This window comes from Calypte anna, chromosome Z, assembly GCF_003957555.1.
Source record: "Calypte anna isolate BGI_N300 chromosome Z, bCalAnn1_v1.p, whole genome shotgun sequence".
NCBI classification, from domain to species: domain Eukaryota; kingdom Metazoa; phylum Chordata; class Aves; order Apodiformes; family Trochilidae; genus Calypte; species Calypte anna.
In genome coordinates, this window is record NC_044274.1 from 25,855,972 (window position 1) to 25,880,559 (window position 24,588).

At 37.6% G+C, this 24,588-nt stretch overlaps 1 protein-coding gene across 1 annotated transcript in view; it reads right to left on the reverse strand.

Annotated features, from left to right (window-relative positions):
• KCNN2 (potassium calcium-activated channel subfamily N member 2) overlaps nucleotides 1-24,588 on the reverse strand; it is a 63,459-nt gene that overhangs the window by 37,397 nt on the left and 1,474 nt on the right. Inside the window, exons 2-3 of the mRNA XM_030467852.1 lie at nucleotides 24,474-24,569; nucleotides 7,426-7,844 (exon numbers count right to left, since the gene is read on the reverse strand). Coding sequence (XP_030323712.1) covers nucleotides 7,426-7,844; nucleotides 24,474-24,569 — 515 coding nt within the window. The remainder of the gene's footprint in view (nucleotides 1-7,425; nucleotides 7,845-24,473; nucleotides 24,570-24,588) is intronic.

The following is a 24,588-nucleotide window of genomic DNA, read 5'->3' on the forward strand; positions in this document are numbered from 1 at the left end:
AAAAATTATACTTTTGTATGACAGAACTGTTAACTCCTGGATAATTTATCACTAATTACTCCATCAGTACCATCCCTGAACGCATTTTTTCATGGACGAAGATGAACTGTAAGATCTTATTATCACCAGGTCACCACTTGAATCTGCATAGGTTTTGACAGCAGAGGCCCCAAATTAAGAAATTTTTAGTCAGATGTCTACTCAGCTGTTTTCTCCACTGTGCCAACCATGAGCAAAATATTTTGAAACTGCCCTTTATTTCTTTGTTGGTCTGCTATTGATCCTAAGAAAGAAACAGATAGAAGGGTGATCCGAACAAGGATACAAGAATGAAACAAAAAGGAAGGTCAGCAACCCTGCTCAAGCAGAAAGATGCAAATGTTTAATTTTCTGCAAATGAAGGACATGTTCCAAAATTAATATGCATAAGCTAGAGGTGCGTAGGGTCATAATCACTAAATTTTACTCTAACATTAGTTAGAGGAACTGCATCTCCTCTGCTTGATGGTTAGTGACTAAAGAAGTGAAAACCCAAAGTGAAAAGGCATTCAGTCCTAAAGGAAAAAAGTGGAAGGCCAGTCAGTCTGGTTGATATTGTTTGGGCTAGGGATGATCATCCATCCAGCAATGTCAGAAGCTTGGCAAGAGGTGGCCAAGCAGCAGCACAACTGGCTGTCCCTAGGGGCTGCAGAGGCCAGACCTTCACCACCTGGCTCACACCTGCCTGGCCAGAAAAGGCTCTTTTGCTGTTTTACTGTCCTAATGTTTAGTCTAGTAGTTCACTAGTAAATTCCACCTAGATTTCAGGTGTGTTAGTAAGCAGTCATTGCTTCGCACTTTCAAGTTGTGCATACACTGCTTGCAGAAATGCCTTCACACCTGCTGATGATGCCCAAAAAATCTGCTGCAAAAGAGGGGTCACAGCATTATAGGTGAGAGAAATAAAGCTTAGCTGTAGTAAGTGAAAACCCTGTATTGCATCAATGGCTCTGGAAAAGCTATGGTTTAGCACCATAATCTTCTTACACAAAATCCTGATCGCTAAAAGAATATGTTCATTTGTTCAGCCCACACAAAAACCAAATCATAGGTTTAAAACCTTTCTGCTTCATACTCCAAGGTTGTTTACAACTCAAAATATTTTCAATGCAGCCTGTCCAATGAGACAAAACAAATGCTACGGAACTGCATTTGTACCTACTTAAGTTTACAATTATTAAGAATACCCTTCAACATGAACTGGGCCTACTTTATTATTTCTTCATAACAAAATAACAACACTGACACCATGGATTACTGTTTCTTCTGTTATTCTATTCATGTAGCTGTTACTGTAGGACATTTCGAGTACTTCTTATCTTCAGTGCACCATCCCAGTCATCTCTTCTGCTGTCAAGTTTGGCATCAGAAATACACTTGACCAGTGCATCACAGATGCTGCAAAGGAAACCACGGCACAGGCACCCCAGCTGAGTGCCAGGACATTCCAGCTCACACCTGATGTATGTTTGCAGCACAGAGCTCTGCACAGTGCTTGAACACACCTAATGGGACTACAGCTGAGTGACCCTACTAGACAGTGGATTTTAGGTTCTCACTGCCAGGGTGACATGAACATAGCAAGTTCTCTCTGCAAGTGAGACTACAGAGTCTATCAGCTCAGCCTTTGCTTCAGGCAGCAAGACTCCATGGAAAACAAGCCAGCTAGCAGAGTGTTACTCCTGCCTGGGCAGTGTTAGCATCAGCTGTCAGCACAGTCGGCATCGATCAATAACAGTTTGTTCTAAAACAGCAATATCAACACATGAAGGTATTCATCTTCATCTGAACATAACACCACCCTCAGAAGTTTTCAGCTCCCTTTTTTCTCACTTGGAATTATTATATTAGTACTGAAATATCATATATACATATTATTCTTGAATACAAGAGCAACACAAATAATCTGAGATGCTAGCCCAATTCACACTGTACTGATAGTTTTTCATTTGCATCCCTGAACTCAGTGAACCACTCCTGTGGAAACCCACAGGAATTTTGCCAGTGGATTTCATTTAACACTGCACAAGACTTAAAAAGAAATACCATTTCTCACTCTGATTTAGAGAAAAATAACTGCAAGCAGACTCATTGTTATATTTTTTAATTCAGGAATGTTCTTGATTGATCAGGCTACATGCTCTGAATTAGTTTAATATCACTGCTTTGAAAGCATGAGTGTAAGTGATAATACATCAATACTTTCACAGTTAAAAGACAGAAAGTTGCATCTCATGTCCTGAACTAGAAATCCATTGTTAGTGACCACTGTGCATCAGAGAACATGAAGATCCAAGGAACACAAACAAACCCTACCAATAATGATGGAGGAAAAGGAGAACACGCTTATTTTAAAAAGACAATCATAATGCATTCCTTCTGATACAGTTATCCAAACAGAAATGTTTAAAACATACTAAAAATTTTAAAATGTGGGATAGTTTGTATAAAAAAAATTTAATATAGACCAGTATGAATCCAAGTGAAAAAGGTGTCTCAACTTCAGTCCAGAAATACCACTTAAGCTTTAGAGAAATACTAGTATCAGGACATGACAATTCCAATTTGGGCCAAAAAGGGGAAAAAGCCTTGTCTTTCAATGATTAATGGGGGGAAGGGAGGAAGACATTTTGTTCTTGAAAGCAGGTAAGTAGTCATTACTAGGTGGTTTCCCTGTCAGGGTTTTGTATTTAGAGAAATAGTTTTCACTTTGCTCACCATTCTTACGAGACCTTGAAACTGTATGTGAGTTTTCCCACACCATTCTGTTCTAATAGAACTGTTTTATGTATAAATCCTTGTGAATAAAAAGGAATTTAACCTAAAAAAGTTTTCCTGCTCTAGTTACATGACCCCGAAAAACAGATATAAGATCTTTTTTAAGTAAGCAAGGAGATTTTTTGTGTGCTTGTTTTCCAACTTTTTATACTTTGCACTCCCTTCCCCCAAGCAGTATCTGCTGTTTTTGGACTACAGAAACACTGATCTATCCTGGTGTGATGAATTTTTGTGAAGGGACAACTACATCTGCTGAGCTACTGTACCTATCATTGTTACTTAACATAGCTATAAGGCTAATTCTATAAATCCAAAAAGAAGAATATATTCTTAATTGCATTCCCAAAATTCTTTTACTGAGAATACACAAACAGCACTGTTGCAAAGGTAAAGAAAACATGAATTCAAAAGAATAGCAATTAAACTCTACATGCAGTAGGTGTTTCTTCTTACTCCATTAACCATACACATTTTGTTCTGTCCTCAAGAAGCTGGAGAACACATAATTTAGCTTTTAATGCTTTTGGATACACCTAGCAAACCAATTTTTTACTTAGATAAACTACTCTTTTTTGGATCTGGGTTATGTATATCAGACATTCATTGGTGTACTTCTGTGACAGACTTCCTTGTTGCTTCCATTGTTTGATAAAACAGCATATACAATTTCTATTGGTAACATTTGCAATGAAAATGCAACCAGTTACATGTGGTTTTAGTTGTAAGTTTCTTTGAGATACAAATTCTATGGAAGATTAATCTAACACTTATAGTTAATCTGCACTTAAGTCTGCAAAACCAAGTATTAAGGTTAGTAGGCAGAGAATAATTCATAGCGCAGAATCAAGTCAAGATGATGACAGGTCATCTTTGATCACTGTTGTGTTAAATATTTAACAGTTAACTTTTGCCACCATTTTAAGCAGCATATTTTCATTTCAGTGAGCACTGAAAAGGTAAAGAAATGTGATAAACAGCCAGCACTATCAATACACAAACCTTATTTGGTCTGTTCACAGTGATGAGACATATCAGCTAGGGAAAACAAATAAATAAGAACAAAAAAAAGGTTTGTCATTGCTTCTGAGCTTTTGGGGCTAAAAATAAGTTTAACCAAATACCTACTAGAAAGGATCTTCATCTGCTCACTTACACGGTGGAGGCTGCTAAAGGCAATTTCCAGCAGATTGTGGCCTTGGCATTATTTGTGCACTGTACAACCTTAATAAGGTCCTAAGCCAGTCAAAGAAATCAAACACATATTGCAACGAAATTAGACAACCAAGAAACAATTTTTCCTGCACGAATTAGAACTGAAAGTCTCAGTGAATCCACCTGCCTATATCAAATGAATCATTAATGGCTGTCATGTGTGAGCAGCTTACTAAAAGCTTTGTGACGGCATCATATTTCCAAGAATTAGGACAGGTATTTATTTATTTGTAGAAAACAAGAATGAACAGAGAAGAAAAGGCTTTCACCTTCACACACAAACAAAATTTTCTGTGTGTCTTTTCTGTTTATGGTTTTTTGGTCCCTCATTTGTCAAAGCAAGGAAAAAAATACAGAGCAGAATATAACGGGAAGAAGAAATTCTGACTAAACAAACTGCTCACTCTGAACTGACTTTATTGTGAGAAGTTAGAGAGGTTCAAAGAGAACCAAAAATGGGACCAAAAATGTGCTCTCTCAGGAAATGTTTTTGTGCTCAGTTCTGCTGCTGTAAATCCACAGCAACTCTGGGCATGGGACATGAGCTGCTCCAATGTACAACAGTGTAACATGGACACATGTGGCCCATGTTGCCCTGATACATGGTCACGCTATAGCCACATGTGCATTCTTTCTTCCTCTGCACAGGAAAAAAACCAAACGCAACTACCTCCTATGTAACCTAGAAAAGCAGCACACTTCTCCAAGCAGAAAGAGGTCTTCTCCGGAACAGTGATGCAAATTTGTCAGATTTTTCAATGACATAATGCTGTGAATATTAACTTATTTTTTTCAAAACTTGGTATTTCTGTATTAACCACTTAACTGCTACAAACAACTGATGACCATGCACCGTGTTACTTCAGTAACAGTATCAGTGTGGGAGACTGCAAAAAGTAATCTGGTTGTAAGGTTCATAATTTGTATAGGAAAGTAACATCTTCATAAGTGACCTGATCACATGCCTCAGAGATGCTGTAAACATAAACATCTATTGAGTTGGACCTAATAAAAAATTTAAATTTTATTATGAAACTCATGTATGACAGACAGCAATACACTAATGCTGGCAATGAAAAGGCTGATATTAAACCCTATGTAATATAATCTTTCCCTCAAAACAGACATGAAAACCTGAGCAATAAAAAAGCAAGAGTTTCTTGCATTAGGTATACAGCAATACTTCTGTGCTTTCTCCACCTTTACCTCCCAAACTCCTTCAGCCAGATGACTGCAGCCCTACCAGCCCATTTCTACTCACCTGGCTGTCCACCATCGTTATCTGTACCATACTCTGCCATCCTGGATGACCTTAAACTGCCGTTCCAGAAAGTACCTTGCGCACCAAAGCAAAGTGTCATTTCCTGTAATTAGCATTCTGGGAGCTAACAATACAGCCATTAAGGCACTGAAAAAGACATACATACAGACTTAGTTCAGTGTATATCAAGTGATCTGTCAGATGCCCATTAAAGTGGTGGCAAAATGCCTGCCTCTGCACACAGCCTCTCTCTTTAGGGTTTTCTTTACAGAAACGGATGATGATTATCTTCTGTGTTACCTTCCTAGTTACGAAACGTGGTACTTCCAACTCTCCTTTGCTATTCCCAAGAGAGCCCACAATGAGAAAAATCTGACTTTGAATACAACAATAGTCTCAAAGTCAGACCACTGTTCATCAGCAACAGCTTTTGCTGAGCACACAGAACTTTACAGTAAGGATGCTGCCTACTGTGACTCACCCCCTTACCAAGTACAAGGAATAGCATAAGAATGTTTCATCTCCATTCCAGAATGTTAGTATTTTAATCTACTAAATCTTATCACCATAATCTTGTTCCAATTTGAATGGCCAGTTTACTGATTTAATACACTGAGGAGACACTAAAGCCTCTAGTGCAAAGCTTTCCATAAAACTATAATATAAATTAAAGAGCTTAGTGCTAGACTGATGCCAAGAACTATTTAACACCACCAAATTTCAATCATATAAATCCCCCCTCATCAAAACAAAGCCACCAGACTGCTGTCTAATTTTTAACTTCTGTTAAATGCATCAGAATTTGTCAGGGTTTCATGTATAGGGCCAAGCAGAATAGCAAACTCTTTTTAATGATAACAATTATATTCAACATCATTTTGTGTACATAAAATATCCCATTCCAAGAAATAGAGATTCCCTGTAGTTAAAACTGAGAGGGGAGAAACCAACTTACCAGCAGATGTAAGATGTAATAAAATGTATTTTATTTGTGTAAACTAAACTTTTATCTATTGAGCAAATCAAAGCTGTTAAGACCTCAGGAGACATAATCTGAGGACCATGACTTCTACACAGCACAGAATGGAGTTGGCAGCAATATTTGTCCATTCCCATAACAAAAATTGTATCTGTCTCCTGTTACAAAAAATTATGTTTAGCTTCAGATGGCATCATGTTAAAAGCATCCGCATGTGTGGGGTTTTGGAGTGTTCTTCTGAGAGTTTTAGAAAATATATACATTTCTCTATGGGGTCTGCATCTACAGATGTTTTGGAGGACTAACCAGTAGCTAGAATCTAAAGCCAGTACAATGCACTTGGCTAAATATTTATATACTCCCTTAAGGGAAAATATGAGGCAAAAGACACAAAATCCAAAAAATCCACAAAAACTTATCTCATACTCTTAAGCAATCATATCCAATCAAAGTCTGGGTTTTGTTTGGTTTTAGTTTATTTTTTTTTTAATGAAGCTATGTTTGAGAAAATTAATTTCAATCAGTCAGCACTGATAGCCATTTATTCTGCACCTACATTAAAGCCTATGAGAGGGAGAGGTTGGAAAACCAGTTGTAATGAATGAAAAACTGCCTCTCAAATAACTTTTTCTACTTTCCTAGGGGGAGCAAAAAGAGTAATATTGTTCTGCCCATTCCCCTCCTTTGATCTTGCCAACTCCCCAGTGATATTTTTTTATTTTAAAACCCAAATTAAAAACCCCAACATTTTCCAATGGAATTTTGCATGGCTGTTTTACCTACCTAATCCTCAAGAAATTCAACTTACAAACAAAATAAATGAAGGCTGATGTCAATGAAGAATATGATCTCCTCTTAAACACATGTTGTGGTGTCTGTCCACTGTGTTTTAGCAAACATAGCTAAAGTTATAGCAAAACACTGAAATTAAGTCATAGTGCTACAGTAAATGGCATGAAACAAACCTCTGCATGAGTCCTTCATATTTAAAGCATTACCGACTGTCTGTGGCAGAATACAACACCCAAAATATCAAGGACCTGGAAGCTCCGTTCTATTAAATATTTAGGTCCGATGAATCCAAAACTGAAGAGGCAAAACAAAAGAGAAAAAGAGGAAGACAGACATAAAGAACTAAACAACAGAACAACCTTACCTTTCACAAGCTCGGACAGTCCATGCAGCAATTATCCATAATGAGATACTAAAAACCAACAGTACAGTTCCTGGACATATTGTCATTAGAGTCTTCATAACAAAACGGGTATTGAAGTTTATCTTATTTAATGCTCCAATGCTTCTAGATGAGGCATCAGTGAAAAGTTTGCTATGCAAAAGCATAACTCTGGCAATAAGATACAGTCTTAAGAACATTGGTATAGACAAAATAATATCCACATCAGCTGTTGTTGTGGATGGAGCATAAGAAAAGGCAAGCCGGGCTGTCCATGTGAATGTATAGTTCCCAGGTATGGGATGTATAGCACACACCAGTATTTCCAAGCAGATAAAGAAAATACGCTCGTAAGTCATGGCTATTCTCCAGTCATCAGCGCCATTGTCCACCATGAACAACTGAAATAATAAAATATGAGATTAAGTTTAGTACATCATTAACAAACCTTGTTATAATTACAATTTTTAATACCATAGTTTTCAGAGCTGCCAATGACCACTGGAAAAAAAAAAATCACAGAATGATGTTACTACATCACTATGAAGTAAGACTACACTGGTTCGGACAAAAGGAATTTTGCATGTGCTATTTTTAAAACTGTACATGAAACTGAATGCTCATAAATTATTACTAATAATGCCTCATATTTTCTTTAATTGTAATTTCTGATGAAATAGAACTCTAGACCAATTAAGCTTTCTCCATTCTAAATCAACTGCTTAGTCAAAGTTCATAAAATCAAGCAAAACTTAAGAAAGTGTTTGCAGAATGGATATCTGAATTAAAAATTGGAAATACTTTCCAAGATACAATGCTAAGCCTGTCGTAGACTACATCCATGCTTTGGCCAGGATATAGGCTCTGTAGAACTATCCAAGCTATCTCCAAGCTTCAGGCACCAATTCAGATCAACGTAGGATGTAAAACTACATGAGAAACTGCACACAAACTAAAAAAGATATCTCATGTTATAAATCTGAAAAGCAAGGGCTGGCAAATGTAGCCCAGACAGCTCAGGTGATGTCCACAAGCAGCTGAAAATGAAATAAATACACTTAATTTTTGCCCAGTCAAGGAATCCAGCTTGCCATCTAGGAAGAAGGTACAGAAACACTTCACCCTCTTTCCCAAATTATATTCCTGATGATTGATTTACTGAATAAATACTTAATCAAACAGTATTGGTCACAAGAAAAGAGTTTCAGTGTTCAAGAAATAGCAAATTGGCAACTTTTCAAAAAGGAACATAAAACACAATGACAAGGATACAATCTCAGTAAGAGGAGAAGACCTTTATCACATCAACTACAGTCTGAATCCAAACAAGGCTCTTCAGTAAAAACATCAGAGGAAGACTACTTCTGCAGTATTTTTAAAATTAGATTATCCAAAAATAATGGATGATTTGTACCATAAAATTCAGTTGCTGAAAGAACATTCCAACACTTCTCTTTAAGCTTTAGAAGGCAGGTATTCTTTATTGCAGCACTGCATGCACGAGAGATCTCAAAGTCACACATGACATGAATGACAACAGACATGTCTTAGATTGTACTAATACATAAATATGTATAAAACTCATTGCAATAAACATCAGATTTCCTGGAGCTAATTACAGTATTTATCTGGTGCCTGGAACTATTTGCATTCTGAGTAGGGGAGGGTCTTTAGTGGTCTTCCAGAAAGTTGTCCTGTGATGTCCTTGTGTTAATCTCCAACACATGCACAATGTTAGGCAGCAAGTCTAGCTAGTCTCTGCCAATTCACATTTACAAGGCCTGGGCACAGCTTAGATGAGCACAAATCAACCAAACGACAACCAAAGGAGATTTGGACTGGACCCCCTTGCTTTCTAGTCTCCTTCTCAGACAGAAGCTTAGCTGTAGCTGGATCCAATCCTCCTCCCAGGACTGGGTTTCCTATTCAGGAAATGGTCCTGCTTTGAAGGTAACCAGTTATGTGCCACATCCAGTCTCTTTTTAAATATCTCCAGGGACAGAGAATCCACTACTACCCTGGGCAGCCCATTCCAATGTCTGATCACCCTCTCCATAAAGAAATTCTTTCTAATATCTAACCTAAACCTCCCCTGGCACAACTTGAGACCGTGCCCCCTTGTCTTGCTGATAGTTGCCTGGGAAAAGAGACCAACCCCCACCTGGCTACAACCTCTTTTCAGGGAGTTGTTGAGCCAGCCAAGGGGGTGTGGGTGGGGAGTCATTCTGATGGGACTCCCAAAGTCCACCAATGCATCCCGTAATTTTACAGGCCTATCTCCTTCGTATCATAACCAGTAAGAGTGGTTGAATCATCATGACTAAGCAGCCAGAATGGACTTCAGCCCCTTCTGCTCCTCATTTGTTTTCATCTCCAATATTATTATTATCATCATCATATGCAAGACTCAGGCCATATGCAGGTGCTTATCACCGTCTTCTTCCCCTCCAGCAACCCCTTTAGGAATGCTAATGGGGATTTGATCAGAGGTCTGCATAGGTGAGTCAGTGCCAATCCCTCTGGCCCAGTTCTACTGGAGTGCTAAACAGGTCCTAGGACAGGAATTATAACAGTTCCCCCATCCAGTCCCTTACAGGAGGATGCACTGGTGATGTCTGCTAGAAGAGGAACAGGGATGTTCTGCAATGGACCAATGGCAAGACATAGCTGAGCACATAAGTGAAACTGGTGTTGCTTCTGTGAAAGTACATTTAAGAAAAGGCAAAATGCTGCCAAGGCAGTGAGTAGCTAGGGAAAAAATTATGAAGAACTCTGGAAATGCTAAGGTCAGAGAAAAAGAGGGAGGAGGAGTTGCTCAAGGCTCTGGAACAGAGATTTTTCCCTGCAACCCAGAGAGAAGACCATGGTAAAGGAGACATCTCCCTGATGCCCATGGAAAGGACCATGCAGATACCTGCACTACAGACCAGGGAGGACCCCATACTAGAACAGGATGGGTATTTCCTAAAAAAACTGCCACCTGTGGAGTCTCTGCAGTAAAGCAGATTCTCCTTACAAGAACCCGTGGAGGACCCATGCTGGAGAATGTTTAGTGTGAAGAGCAGAAGGCCATGGAGAGAACTCACACTGGGACAGGGGAAAGCCATGAGGAGGAAAGAGAAGCACAGAAGAACTCTCAAGGGCAGATTCCTATTCCCCATATCCCTATACCACCTGAAGAGAAGAAGATAGAGGAGCTAGGAAAGAAGGACAGAGATTCAGCTTGCAGAAAAGGGGGAAGAGGAAGGACAAAGATGTTTGTATCTTTGTTTCTCACCATCCTACTCTTAACTGGCAACAAGATACATTCTTTTTTTTCTCCAAATTAAGCCCCTTTTGTTACTGTCAGTAACTGGTATGAAATTTCCCAATCTTCATCTCAGTATGTGAACTTTCATATTTTATTTTCATTCCTTGTCTTGTTGATGAGGCAGAGTAAGAGTGGCTGAGTGGGGGTCTGTCAGCTTACCAAAGTCAAGCCACCACACTTAGGTATAGTCCTTACCTCCACTGCAATAAAAAAGAAACTGAGTGCTGAATAAAGCTAAAGAAACACTCAGTGAATAACATGTATCCAACATGAGCACATATGCTTTTTTCCTACGGCCATTCTGCAAATTTCAGACCTTAGATATGCAAATTGCTACAGGAAGGCCAACTTATGTTTGCATGTATTACCAAAAGAGTGCTGGTTTGCACTTATCAAATGTACTATTTGCTACAAAGGGCCAAACTTTCAAAGTACAATAAGGCTCAAGGACATTTGGTTCTTGTTCTTAGCTTGTAAATACTGTCAGTCAGATCACAGAAGTGCTACATCCGTTATGAGGTCCAGGTATTTAGAAGACCCAGGACACAAATAATTAGCAACAAATTTTACTGCAAAAGATATAGGTAATATCAAACCTCTCAAATGCTGTGTACATCTCTGAAGAGAACAGATTATCAATAGAGTTAAATATTTCAGTTCTCACATACATATCAAATACATGTCAAATTGTTTTAAAATGTCTCCTCTAGTTGCAAAATCTGCTATAAAAAGCAATGGGTTTTTCGTCCTCCCCTTTTATCTACTATTTTCACAGATTTCAGAGAGAACTCTATACTCAGAAAGGCAATTCAAGAAAAATGATACCTTAAATACTGATTCAATTTAAAAGATGAGAACAGAAGAATATTCAGTTAAAACATAGGCATTAAAATTTGATCTTACAGTTTCTGTAGAAGAAAACGTTAGTTATTCACTGAGTTTTTGAAAAACTTTAAGATGTCGATAGGAAATACATACTTGATAACATACTCACCTGTCAGCAGAAGAAATCCTAGCACTCTAAAATAAAGAAGTTTGTCAGGAGTGCTCACTGGTTATGTCTGCAAACACAGCAGATCCCTATCAACTTCTCTTGACCTCCTAGTTTTGTATAAGGAAAATAATATTTTACAGTGATAGTATCTTCACGTGTAAAGTAAGATTTAGGAGGTGAAAACATGGGAGGTAGAAACTACCAGAAGCAATAAATAACCACAGATCCAGTACAAACATTTCTATTTAATGAAAATAATAAAATTTCAAAAGCATTTTTATGAGGAAGATTTCTTTACAATTCTGTCTCTAAATTAAAACTACCATGGATATCAGACACTCTGGAACAAATAGGGGGCCTCTGTGAATACAAACAGGCAGTGCATAACAATTAAATGGGGACATATCAAAATGGCACAGAAATTAGTTCAGTATTTCATGTGCATTTTATATACTTGCAATTATACAACCTGATGAATGCAAGTCACACTTTTAATTTGGCAGATACAGAGGCATTTGTGTGCACAGACCCTTATAGAGGTTTGTGCATATTTACATAACACATTGTTAAATTAATTTAATATCAGATAAGAAGAAGAGAAACACATTCAAAGTAGATAGATTGCACAAAATGACAACTTAGATCGGAGACTCCCTGAAGCTACTTAAAACAAAAAGATTAATTTTGTAAATCAATAGTATTATTAAAACACATCCACAAGAAGGCTATCAGGATGCTCATTAATGCAAAGACAAGGAAACTATTAATTTTCTAAAAATGCCTTTAAAACCTTGGTAAAAGAACAAATCTGAAAAGCGTACTATCTTCTTGCTGAAATACTGTGAGAATATGTAAACACAGGAGTAAAAAGGAGGAAATAAACAGTAACAAATTAGTATCAGCCATCCAACTCCTTGAAGAAGCAATTGACTGTATTCCTAAACATATTGCTGCAATTGCTTGATTTTCAAATTCAAATTTAAAATGGTTAAATACTGGCATCACTTAAACTTTATAAAGGAATTGAAGGCACTGTGACTCAGAGTAGCAAAATACAGCCCATGGGACTGCTGATCTAGCAAAATTTTTGACTTGTCATTTTTCTATAGCTTGTAGTCCTTAAAATATCACTTATACAATCAAAAAGACAATTACAGTACTCAGAGATGACAGATACTAATTTTGCCTCACTACTTCATCAGCCAAGTTACTGCCCTATAGCACTCCATTAAGTGCAAATTATTTTTAAAACCATGTGGTGAGAGAAGACAGCCATCTAAAGCCTTTAGCACAGTTCCTCCTAATTAGTGGATGAAAGACTTTTTTCCATCACCAGAGATCATGTAACCAAGTAGTCTGTAAGGTCTAAAGGCCTGTTCTTGACCTTGGAGGGTCCGCAGGACTTCCTGAAGGTTACTGTATTTGTCATCCTAAATACAATGTCACAGAACAGACAGGTTACTGGGTTTAAGCAGTACATAAAGTCATGATGCACCAAACACCTGTGCATGCAAAGTGCTGGAGGCAAATATGTTTTTCACAAAATGACATGATGGCTTGACTATCTTATTTTTTTTTCAAAACACTTCCCACACCAAGAGTTAAAACCAAACTTTCTAGTGGGTCACTAGAAATAGATCCATAAGGTCTTGTAGGCATAACTCTCTACCAAATGAATCATGCTTAGGTCACTAAAAAGGGAAAGACAGACTGCTCTACCTCTTACACCTGTATACACTCATACAGACACGCAATTATAAACATGTCAATTTAAACACACTATTGTAAAAGCTTGGCCCTTAGCTTCAGCACAAGAATTATTATTTGCTTATTTTATTAATGCTTATTCATGTATTTATTTATGCTTATTTATTTTAAAATGGCATCTCTGTGCAAAGGTAGTTTTTCACAATTATTGATATTTTGCTATGAACACTGTATGCCTATGCATGTAAAGAAAACTTCATGTGTGAAGGTGGCTAAACAGGCTCAAAACATTTCTGTGTTTAAACCTTATCATCTAAGGAAGGGATGTGTAGGAGACTCTGACCATTTATAGTTTTTGTTAACCACATTTTCAGCGGTGCAGCAACAGAAACTTCACATAAGCTTAATAACAAAGCCTAGTTACTCTCACAAGCCACACATAACCACAACCATTTCAACAGGTATGTGTTAAATAATGCAATTACCAGGCTTGTCTGGGGTTTTTTATTAAACTCTGTCCTTAAGAAAGCTAAAGAAAAACCCACCCCAAATACTCTATGAGATTTTTTTTTACATATAAAAATATTTATGACCACATAGACTAATACAGGGTTTAATTATGTCTAGGCATATAGTGTTAAGTTACTCCTACCCATATTTCCCTTCTGTTTTAAATCACATACTGACAGTATTCTTTTTACCTTCCTCTATCTAAAGATACTCAGAGGCATTGCTCAATATTTTTAAATGGTACTGGCCAGACTTCCAGCTTTATTGTACATATCAAACTACTGTGAAATAGCTTAACCCTCTGAGAGCATACAACACCAAAAGACCATTATACTACTCAGCAATTGATGGCACATACAGAGTTTCTTGTTGTATCAGTCTCTCCATATATATGTATGTGCTCCAGGGACCCAAAGAAGGTGAGTTGGTCTTCTGCCCTTCTTCCTACTCAGTAACTTTGCATGCATGTAATAGCATTAAGAACTGAAATCCAAAGATTACAAAGGAAAGAAACAACATTTCAAGATACAAAGATTTCTTTCCCAGTGCTATGGCAAACAGGAACTGTCTGAGAAAAGCCTAATTATACAGTGAAATAAGAAATCATCACAAGCTTATAAATAATAGCAAAACAAAAAGAATTATTTAACTTATTCATAGAAAAGGGATGATTAAAAAAAGACTGATATTGAAATAAAATATTTTTCACTTTCATTAATAAAAAGATATCTCATATGACAACCTAATTTAATTTACTTTGTACTCTTGCTGAAACAATCACATCTGCGCTTCCTCAAATCTGAAATAAACAGGAAGATATTTAGTTATGTGAACTTTTACGAACTTTTGAACCAAACTGGAGGTCCACAAATAAAAGTCCACCATTCAGGGTCACTATATTAATTTGAGATACTTAGTAGATCCATGATTGAATGATTGAATGAAACTGACAGAATCAGGAGTTTCTAGAAAGTCCATGTTTAAAAAATGAATTTCTTCTTTTTAACAATATTCTTAATTTAACAGCCTGATCATTATACCAGTGTTTCTGATCCCATCCTTTCCAGCTGTTTAAAACACAATGAGAACAAGCTCCTTAAGTTGCCATGTGTAGAAGGCTTCTATCCAAAATTAACAATTCCAAACAGCATCGGAGTGGGGATGACCAAAAATGTTCTCCAAGCAAACACAGAAGAACCATGAGTTAATAAAGCTCTGAGTATCACTTAAATGAAAGAAGAATAAGCTAAAAGGAAGAGCTGAAATAGGTCTCCTAGATAAACATGCAAAGCAGGAAAACAGGACCAGCTCACTAAGCACCCATTAATGTTTTATCCTACTTATTATTCTGTTATTTAAGGAACAAATAACAAAGAAAGTAAAAAGAATATTTATGTTACTACATAAAAGCTGTATTTGCTAGGGAATACTCTGAGAGACCCAAAGCAATCCAGAATAGCAGCTTCATACAACTGATGTATATGGAATGAAAAAGATACATAGCTCAACCACAGCTTTTTTCACCAAGAACCTATGGACTGAACAAGGTTATTTGGACGCAGTCAGCCCCCAGGAAATATTTCAGCACCTAACTAACCTAACTTGACCTAACATAACCCAACCTAACCAAGACACAACTAGTACAGAACTGAAGATGCCATCAGCCAGCATTGAAGACCACCCCTGCTTTTGCTGGCCTGCTCTGGATCACTCTCCCTGCTAAGGATGCAGGACATGAGCTCTGCCAGCTTTACTATGTCTAAAAGGGAAAGCTGCAAAGAAAAAGCAGATTATTTGCTTAGGTTCCCTTTTCACTTTCACAAATGTAAGCAAATGACCACAATGAATAAATTACTATGCAATTAAAATAATCCAAAACAACAACAACAAAGTATGTGGGTCTACTACAACTGCTATGCTCATTTTGATAGTATGGAAATGCACACACTGATGTGAAAACTATGTTGCGTTGAAGTAAGCAGCATTTCCAAAACTTTGTATTTGAATTACACAGCACATTTTCCCACAAAATAGATGTGCTATTTTACAGAACTAATTTTTAAAACAATTTTTTTTAAAAAACTTAGTGGTCTGTTTTGTACTTTTCCTCCTTTTGAATACCTCGGAAATAAAAGTAACTCTGATTAACAATCTTCTTCCAGAAGCAAAACTTACTGGAGAGAGCTACTTACACTTCAATATTTTATCAACATTTCATGTTGCTAATTTTAATTTATTATTTTACAATTCTTCACATAGGTTTTTCTTTGCTTTATTTGGTACTAAAAATAAATTGTTCTATCAATCACTTCATGAAGAAATGCCATCTCCCAAAACAGCTTCCATCTGCCACTGTTCTCAGTGTGAGAGAAGCCTCACTCTCTTCAAGAATTATCAGCTTCATTACTCCTAGGAAAACTGGAACCAATTAAAAAAGGATGTATTTAACCACACTGCTAAATTTCTCATCTGGCTTTGCTGTATCCTACCCATCCTGCTGCTGGGAGGTAGACAAAGTCTGATGATAAATGGCTGTACGTAAAGATGGAGAATCAAACATTTTCCTACTTGACGGCCAAATCTGGAAAGCAGACTGGCAGTAGATAGTTGTCTATTTTTTTAATTTTTTTTTCCACATTTTGCCATTAAAGTGATATAGAAGCTGAACTGGGAACACATCAGGCCCAGGGTCTATCATGTTGCATAAAGGTTTAGTTATTAATTATCATACTGCAGATATCTCAACAGAACACAAGTTTTTACCATGAAGCCTAAACCTGAATAAGAACAGAGGGAGGAGAACGTGTGAAACTACTTTATCCATTACATGGTTAAGAAAATGACTGTGTTCAGCATCAGCTGTCACAGGATACCTTTTTAGCTATACTGGAATTAGGCTGGACAAGAATTTATCTTTTATCAGCCCATTCCTTATGACAAGCCCGAGACTAACTCTTGGGCAGAATCCTACAAGGAATCCATAATCAAAGGAACCCACTATAATCTGGATGTAGTAGCTGGATAGTCCAAACTGAATTTTACAGCTATTGCAGAGAGCAGCTCTATGGGCAAATGAAAAGTGGGTAAAGAGCATCCTTAGCTTATTCATAAGCTTATTCATAACCCATGTCTGTTCATGGGTTTCCAGGTCTTCTTTAAGAAAGATATTTTAATACTTACAAAGGGGTTAAAGATCAAATGTTTAGCATAAAATGAGGATGCTCCAGACTGAAAGTCTTTGAACATTTCACTAATTTAGATGTTAACAGATACAGATTCTTCTCTGAAGTAAACACACACCTCAAATGTGCATGACTGGTATAAAAGCTGTAACTAATATTGTATTGTCTTTGACAAAAACTTCATTAAACCTAAATGCTATCAGTGAATGCTTAGTGATCATTATTGCTAGTCGTATTTGTTTCAGGTAGGAAATGTTTATTTTGTGCTCTCTAGTCACACCTGAAGATTCAGTCTTTCTCCAGTTTTCCAGACAGAAATCAGAGCTCTGTGCATGTAGATTTTACATAGGCAACGGTACAGACTGAATCAAACCTATTGTATAGCTGGTATTTTTAATTAAAGACCTGACTCATTCCCTCACTGCAGAAGATCTTACTCTTAAAAGCATAACAACTGTTGCAAAACAAGACATACCATTCACCACTTGGGATGAATCTTTGTTTTGTTTAGAGACTGAAGATGAAGGATTTCTTCATAATGCATTACTCTCATCAAAGACAGCACTATAAGAGGTCAGGGGTAGGGCAGGTGTGAGTATCTTCCTACCCTATAATAGTGCTAAAGAAATTGCAACACTGTGAAAGCTGGAATAAACAATTCTAACGGGAATAAAATGCTTCATAAAGATTCCCAACAGTATCTCATTAGGACGTACTGTGAAGCACATTCTGTGTTGCAGTGTTTGGGAAATCTGCTAAAGCAGGCAGATAACTCTTGAAAATTACAGGCATAGCTGGATGGCAACAACACTGTCTTATTTACATGACAAATGACTGATCTGAGCATAAGACTACAAGACAGGCAAGTCTGAGCTTCAAATGTACCAAGCCCTACATGGATTACTTCCACTGTATTTGAACTCTTCATCTCAGTATTCCCTTTTGTAAAAACATCATTTAAGTGACAGAAAAAAATGTGATGGTTCATCCAGGTAATTCTCTTTAACAATGAAAACTGCAATGTAAATGCTGGTTATACATACGCTTCCTTCTTTACACACTATCTTACACTTGCCAATCAAACCACAAAACTGATGCTTAACTGTTTATGAAAGACATTCAGCTGCACTCGAAAATACTACAAGCAATGGTATTTTTATTTCTTCATTAGTTTTTATTTCAAATATGCTCTTTTACAAACAAAAACGTCCTTTACCTCTGACATCTTCTGAAAACCCACACTCAGCATCAACCTAGATCCCTTCCTGCAGACACATCCTTACCCACAGCAGTGATTTTGGAAAGCATATTAATCTAGTGCTACACTTCTACAGCCTTTTAACTCTATTTATGACCCACCTGCCTCCTGCAGACTTCAGTAACTTAAGATATGTATTTAATTAGAATTCAGTATTATTAAATATTACTAAAAATAAACAATTCTGCTGGTTAATCACATAACACAGAACCTAGTTCTCCTCTATTCATCAGGATAGTGCTACAGTATTAATAGGCAGAGAAGTTTAGATGGAGCAGATTTTTCTTCTGATTAATATGTTTCTTTACAGAGTAATTTGCTCCTAAAAAGACTAAGGGTAGTGATTTTTAAATGAAAAATATTTGAGGCCTACCTTTTGATTATACTTTACATGGAATTCCGAGGGGTATCTATGCCATGAAAAGCTGTAGTGTTTCCTTACAAAGAATTTAATTCTGAAAGGTCTGCCAGTCTTCACCATAATGAATGAGCGAAGAAAGCACCACAGGAGATGCATGCAATTATCATCAGAATTCCTCACTCTTCGCTCCTTCAATATAAAACAATGTTTACTGAGGACTGTTTTCCTGACGAAAAGATGAAGCACATCTTCAGGGACTGCTCAAGAAGGAAAAGCTGAATGAATCAGGAGGTTGCAAAGACGTGATTCCCAGCAACTACATTAAAATGGTACTATATAAATTTTTTTGTATTATATTAACCAAACATTTTTGGTTAATATGCAAAGGCCTTAGTTCAGAAACACCACTGTGAAGTATAAAATGTTCATGCTTTATTACTCCCTTTATATAAGAATTCATTCTAAGCTATAAGCTATGTTCTCAGGACAATCTCTTCTGATCTTCTGACAGCCATAAAAAAAAATTATTTAATATAGTTTTCACTAAAATAATGAGACAAAGGTGATTTACATAAATTCATTAAAATACACTGTGATCCTTCCACTGATGTAAATAAAATAAGCAAACTTCTATAAACTGCTATTACTGTTTGCACAATAATCCAGTCAAGATGTGTATTTATTAACATTATATCCCCTTTGCTGATGCCCCTTTGTCCATTTCTTCAAGTTTTCAGGAACAGGAAAAAAATTAAAAGATTTTTGATTCTTCAGCAAGGGCTCTTAGGAGCTAGGGCTCTTACTTGTGACAACATTCCAAAAAGTTAATGTTTTATTCCAAACCCATTAGTAGCACATTATTTTCCCACTACTTCAGAACCATTTAGGGACTGAAGGTGCTTTTTCCCTGGAGCCCTAGGAGGCTCTGCTGTAAAAGTAATGGCTTAACCTTAACTTTGAAGTTTGCAAGACTTTCCACATTTGTTCTACCCATGTATGAACCAGCTACACATTTAAGAAAAGGTAACATGTAAAATGTGAAGATTTCTATTCACTTCTGCCAAATCCCAACAACTTTCCTGTTTCTGCATGAGTGAGAGCACTGGTAACAGGAAGGAAAAGAGGTTCAGATTCCATTCAAGAGAGGTTAGTATTACTTGGGTTAATATTATTTAGGACAGGCAATATAACAAGGTGATGTTTATTATACAGAAAGGAAATGCTACGAAGTCTACCATCAAAGCAGGAGTGTTCCAATGTATGTATTTCTCCAGTGACCACCATCTCTCAAGAAAGACCAACCTGTAGTGGAATGCCCAACAAAAGACATTAAAGACAACTGGCAACCTCAGAGAATTTTGTTTTCAATACTTCTCTCTGAAAAGTACAAAAAAGTGCCAGTAAAACTTTGGCAGTACATCCTTAGAGAGCATTTCTATCTTCAGTACTACTAGAGACAGAGAAGTCTATTTTTCAATAATAGTAGAAAACCTGCAGCTTTATTGTATGAGCTGCCAAAAAAAACTTTCTTAAATTCCACTTTCTTTATTGATCTAACAATAAATTCTGCTAGGAAAATGCGGAATGGAAAAAATAAGTTGTCTAGGAACTACAATTTTAACTATGTTCCATGCTGCTGCTTTAATCATATAAAATAGTATTAAGTAACAAACTGTTTATGCATGAAGTGGATAATTTATACATCAAAAATTATTATGATAACTGGATCATGCTATCTTCTTAGTTCTTCTCTCCTCCGCCTCCTCAAGCTCTCAACTTGTCTGAGTAATACTCAGACAAATACCTGTTCTAGGCTGGAATAGTGATGAAATAAATTTTCCCCATTGTTCTTCCAACGCTGCTCTGAAGACCTGAACCAACAATCATACAAGCATGGAGAGACAGCAATGTGAATTTCATTATCTCCCAGATGTGATGTTTTTAACAGCATTATAGGCAATGGACCAAAAAGAGGACACACAGATTTGGGAATGCCACTATCCTTAACTCGAACATCATCATTGTTGTGGGCTGTTTTTTTGTTGGGGTTTTTTTTGTGTGGTTTTTTTGGTTTTTTTTTTTGTTGGTTGGTTTGGTTATGGTTTTTTTGTTTACTTTGCTTTGGGGTTTTTTTGTTTTTTGTTTTGTTTCTGTTTGGGGGGGTTAGTTGGTTGGTTGGTTGGCTGTTTTTTTCCCTAAAAGAGGGATGAACGTGAAGGAAACTTGATTGTAATTTTTATCCACTTTTTTCTGGAAATGATAAAGAAGGCTATGAATCATTATGGCTTCATCTGGCTTTTGTTACAGCCTTGGCAAGTTTACAGCAAGTTTAATAACAGCTCACACTTCATTCTACAGAACAACTAATACAGTGTGAGCAGTGAAAACCTAGATGATGAAAGGATCTTGTTATTTCCAGTACTTCACAAAACTACACAGCATCCATACAGTTGTTCTCGTTTCAGTACTGCAGCCACATCCTTCCGAAGGATGGTGCAGCCTGTCCGATGCACGCAGCCCTGAGCAAGTCACTGGGATTACACAAAAACAAAGCCACGCTGCTCACGGGCTTTGGATGCGAGGCTGAAAACAGTCCCGTGGGGACACCTGCGCGGCGGGGGAGCTCACCTGGTGCAGGGGTCTGGCGGGGGTCTAGTGGGGTTGTCCCCCCCCTCCCTTCCCCTCTTCCTCCCTCCTTCCCTCCCGCTGCAGCGGGTCCCGGGTCGGGCCGAGCCACGCGCGCTTCGGAGCTGTCTGCGGTGCTGAAAAGGAGGCGGCGGCGGCAAACGCGCCCTCCCGTCCACACCAACCCTTCCGCCGGGAAAGCTGAAGGCTCGTCCCCAGCATATCAACCCCGGTCTAACCGGGAGAAAAAGAGGACGAAGAAAACTCGTTTGTCTCACGTCAATGCTTGGGAAGAATATGTACAAGTGTTCATAAACTTCTGCCCAAACTTAAAATGTTCACATGGTCTGGGACGGGCAAACTCAAGAGTTTGGTTTAACTGTTTTCAAAGCAAGACATATGATCAAGGTCGATTTTACATTAAAATTAGAGACCTGCTATGTAGCTAGGCACTGTCCCACAGACTTGCTTGCAGCATGGCTGTTCATACTTCCTATCAAGAAATCAAGGTCACAGAAAAGGCTGATTTCCATTTGCTGGCATTTTAGGTCACCAGGAATTTCTAAATACTAAACCTGCAACCAGTAATATTTACTGAGCTGTCAGCTCTTGATTTCCCAACAATTTTTGCTTCATGCTTTGCAAAAAAAAAAAAATCTACGTATGCTTAGAATGGTTTGCATCCTTCAGAGCATGAAAGACACCGTGCCGCAAACAGAATACCTTCTCCTGTTCCATGGAACAGTTCTTCTCTCAATGAATTCCTGTTTATGGACACAAAATACACTGGTAAAGTCTAAGTGCACTTCAGACAAGAATTGGAAAGTAATGTTCAAACTTGAACAGGACTAACAAATAGCTGGTGCAAACAGCCCAGTACGCAACCAACCATCCGTGGGCATGATTCTACATGACTCATTCTACTACACATAGCAGGATATTTGCTTGAATTAAGGGCATGTTTTGCTTTATGAAACTGTCAGCTTTAAAGATTATTTAAAGGCTATTATCAGAGTTATCTTCTGCATTTTCTTTTGGCTGCAGAAGATTCTGTACATTCATAAGCCAAAGTATTTAAGAGTACCTCTTGTTTTCAGATGCCAAATATAACATCAATTTAAAACTAGAAAGAGACACAATTTTTATTCCACACAACCTTATTTTTTTTAAAGTCAAGTATGTATAGAGAAACAGGCTTTATCTAAATCAAAAAGTTATTGGATACCTAGTAGCTAAGGGTAATACTATGTCCTTTCCTTCTAATGAGCTCCCTGAAAAAAAGAACTTCCTTTAATTCTTAAGATGAATGACTGAGCTCCTTGAAGCTGCAGGTCCTACCATGACTACTGCAGTTTTGGTGTCTTCCAATCTAAAACACAGGGTACTGCTGTTCTACAGGCATGTATATTTTTGTTCTTCACTGTTAGGCAGAACTGAAAACCACGGTAACCTTGATTAAGCCAAATGATTGCATAACTCCTTCCATGTAGTCGCATACATGGGGAAGTTTTTCAAAGGAATCAATAAATAAATAAATAAATAAATAAATAAAAAAGAATTATAACTTCATTTCTTTAAGATTGTCTTTTTTTCTGATCTGTAATACACTCCTAACAAAATGAAAATTTGCAACTATTTAGATGAAAAAAACCCAACCAAATCTTAGAGTTGCTACTTAGTATAGTTGCTATGTAGTATAAGCAACCTGCAAATATATGGTTATTTTGCATAGAATTTTTCATTTAAAGTTTGTGGAAAATATATAAAGTTAATCATATGTTTCCAGAGATTTTTTTTTTCTGCTTTGCTCTTCATGCCTCAACACCATGTGTGGGAAGACACACCAGAGAAGAAGGTTACCACTTTGCAGGAGTTGCACTTACTTATTTTTACACAGGCAAAACTTATTTATACATCAGTACTTCAGCAGGTTATACAGATGCTCTTTCACCAGAACACTAGTTTATTGAGTACAGTATCATTAAAAAGGTTTCAATAACTTTGATGCTCATGCAGAGAAACTGGGTTGTGAGCCAGGTATAGAAGTTCTGCATGTGCAAGGACTGCACAACAGGATCCAATTTGTTGAAGAGTCTTCAGTAACACAATACTTCTCCTAGCATTAGCCTAAGTAGGAGACTGTGCTACCATTTCACATTGAAACTACAGCATTCATTTGCACAGAAGCAGGCCACTACATCTACTTTTTTATTATTATTATTTATTTTGTTTTTTAATGATTGGTACCAGTGGAAGTTGTCTTTGCCCTTGAAAGCTGTCATTTCAGCTTGTAGCTCAAGGTATCTCTAACTGAAAAAGCAAAATCATCACTATATTTATGAGTAAGGTATTTTTCCTTTCAAAACTTTGAAATCTATGTTGTATGCTATGCATGTATGTTGCATGTTCAGTTGAGCTGAAATGTCAAGTTTTAATTTCTTGGCCAAAAAAATAACAACTGAAATTAGAATTAAGTCCCTCAGACAGAACCTGTAATGGTATTTGTAAGACTTATTTTACAGCTTTGATCATTATATTCCTCCTATGTCTAGCCCTTCTTTTCCTGACAGTTCTCCTCTGTCACATTCCAAGTGACTGCGAGACATTAAATAAAACACATTGAACGTAAGTCTTCCCCTTCCTCTTAAATCATTCTCACAGAGGACACTCATATCTGAGACAGCACAGAGAAGACCGCATACCTTTGCACTGTGAAGATAACCTTGTCGCTAAAAGAAAACGCACAGCATGGAATTTTGTCTTTGGGAAATACGACTGCTGGTGAGCACCTGCTACAAGAGACGGCAGGCATGTCACCGAGAAAGTGTTGGAACTTCAGGGCTAAGCGATCCTGCAGCATAACAACCGGCAACAGCCCCTGTCAGACGGAGCCACCTCGCACGTACATGCCTGCCGAGTTTCCCTCCGGGGCTGAGGTCCATTCACCAACTTCGGCAGGTGTGCAGAGATCGCTTTTGCTGTCTGAACCAGGGGGAATCGCCACTGCGCCCTTAGACAAATCGCTTCGCACCCCCAGCCATGCCAGCAGCGCTCCCTCACCCACAGAAGCAAGGACACCTTACCTGGATTTCCCTTGCGTGGTACACGATGATGAGCCCGAGCAGGATAATCGTGGAAAGGCTAATAAGGCATTTCAGAGCGAGGGAATACAGCGACTCCTGAAAAAGAAAGACACTG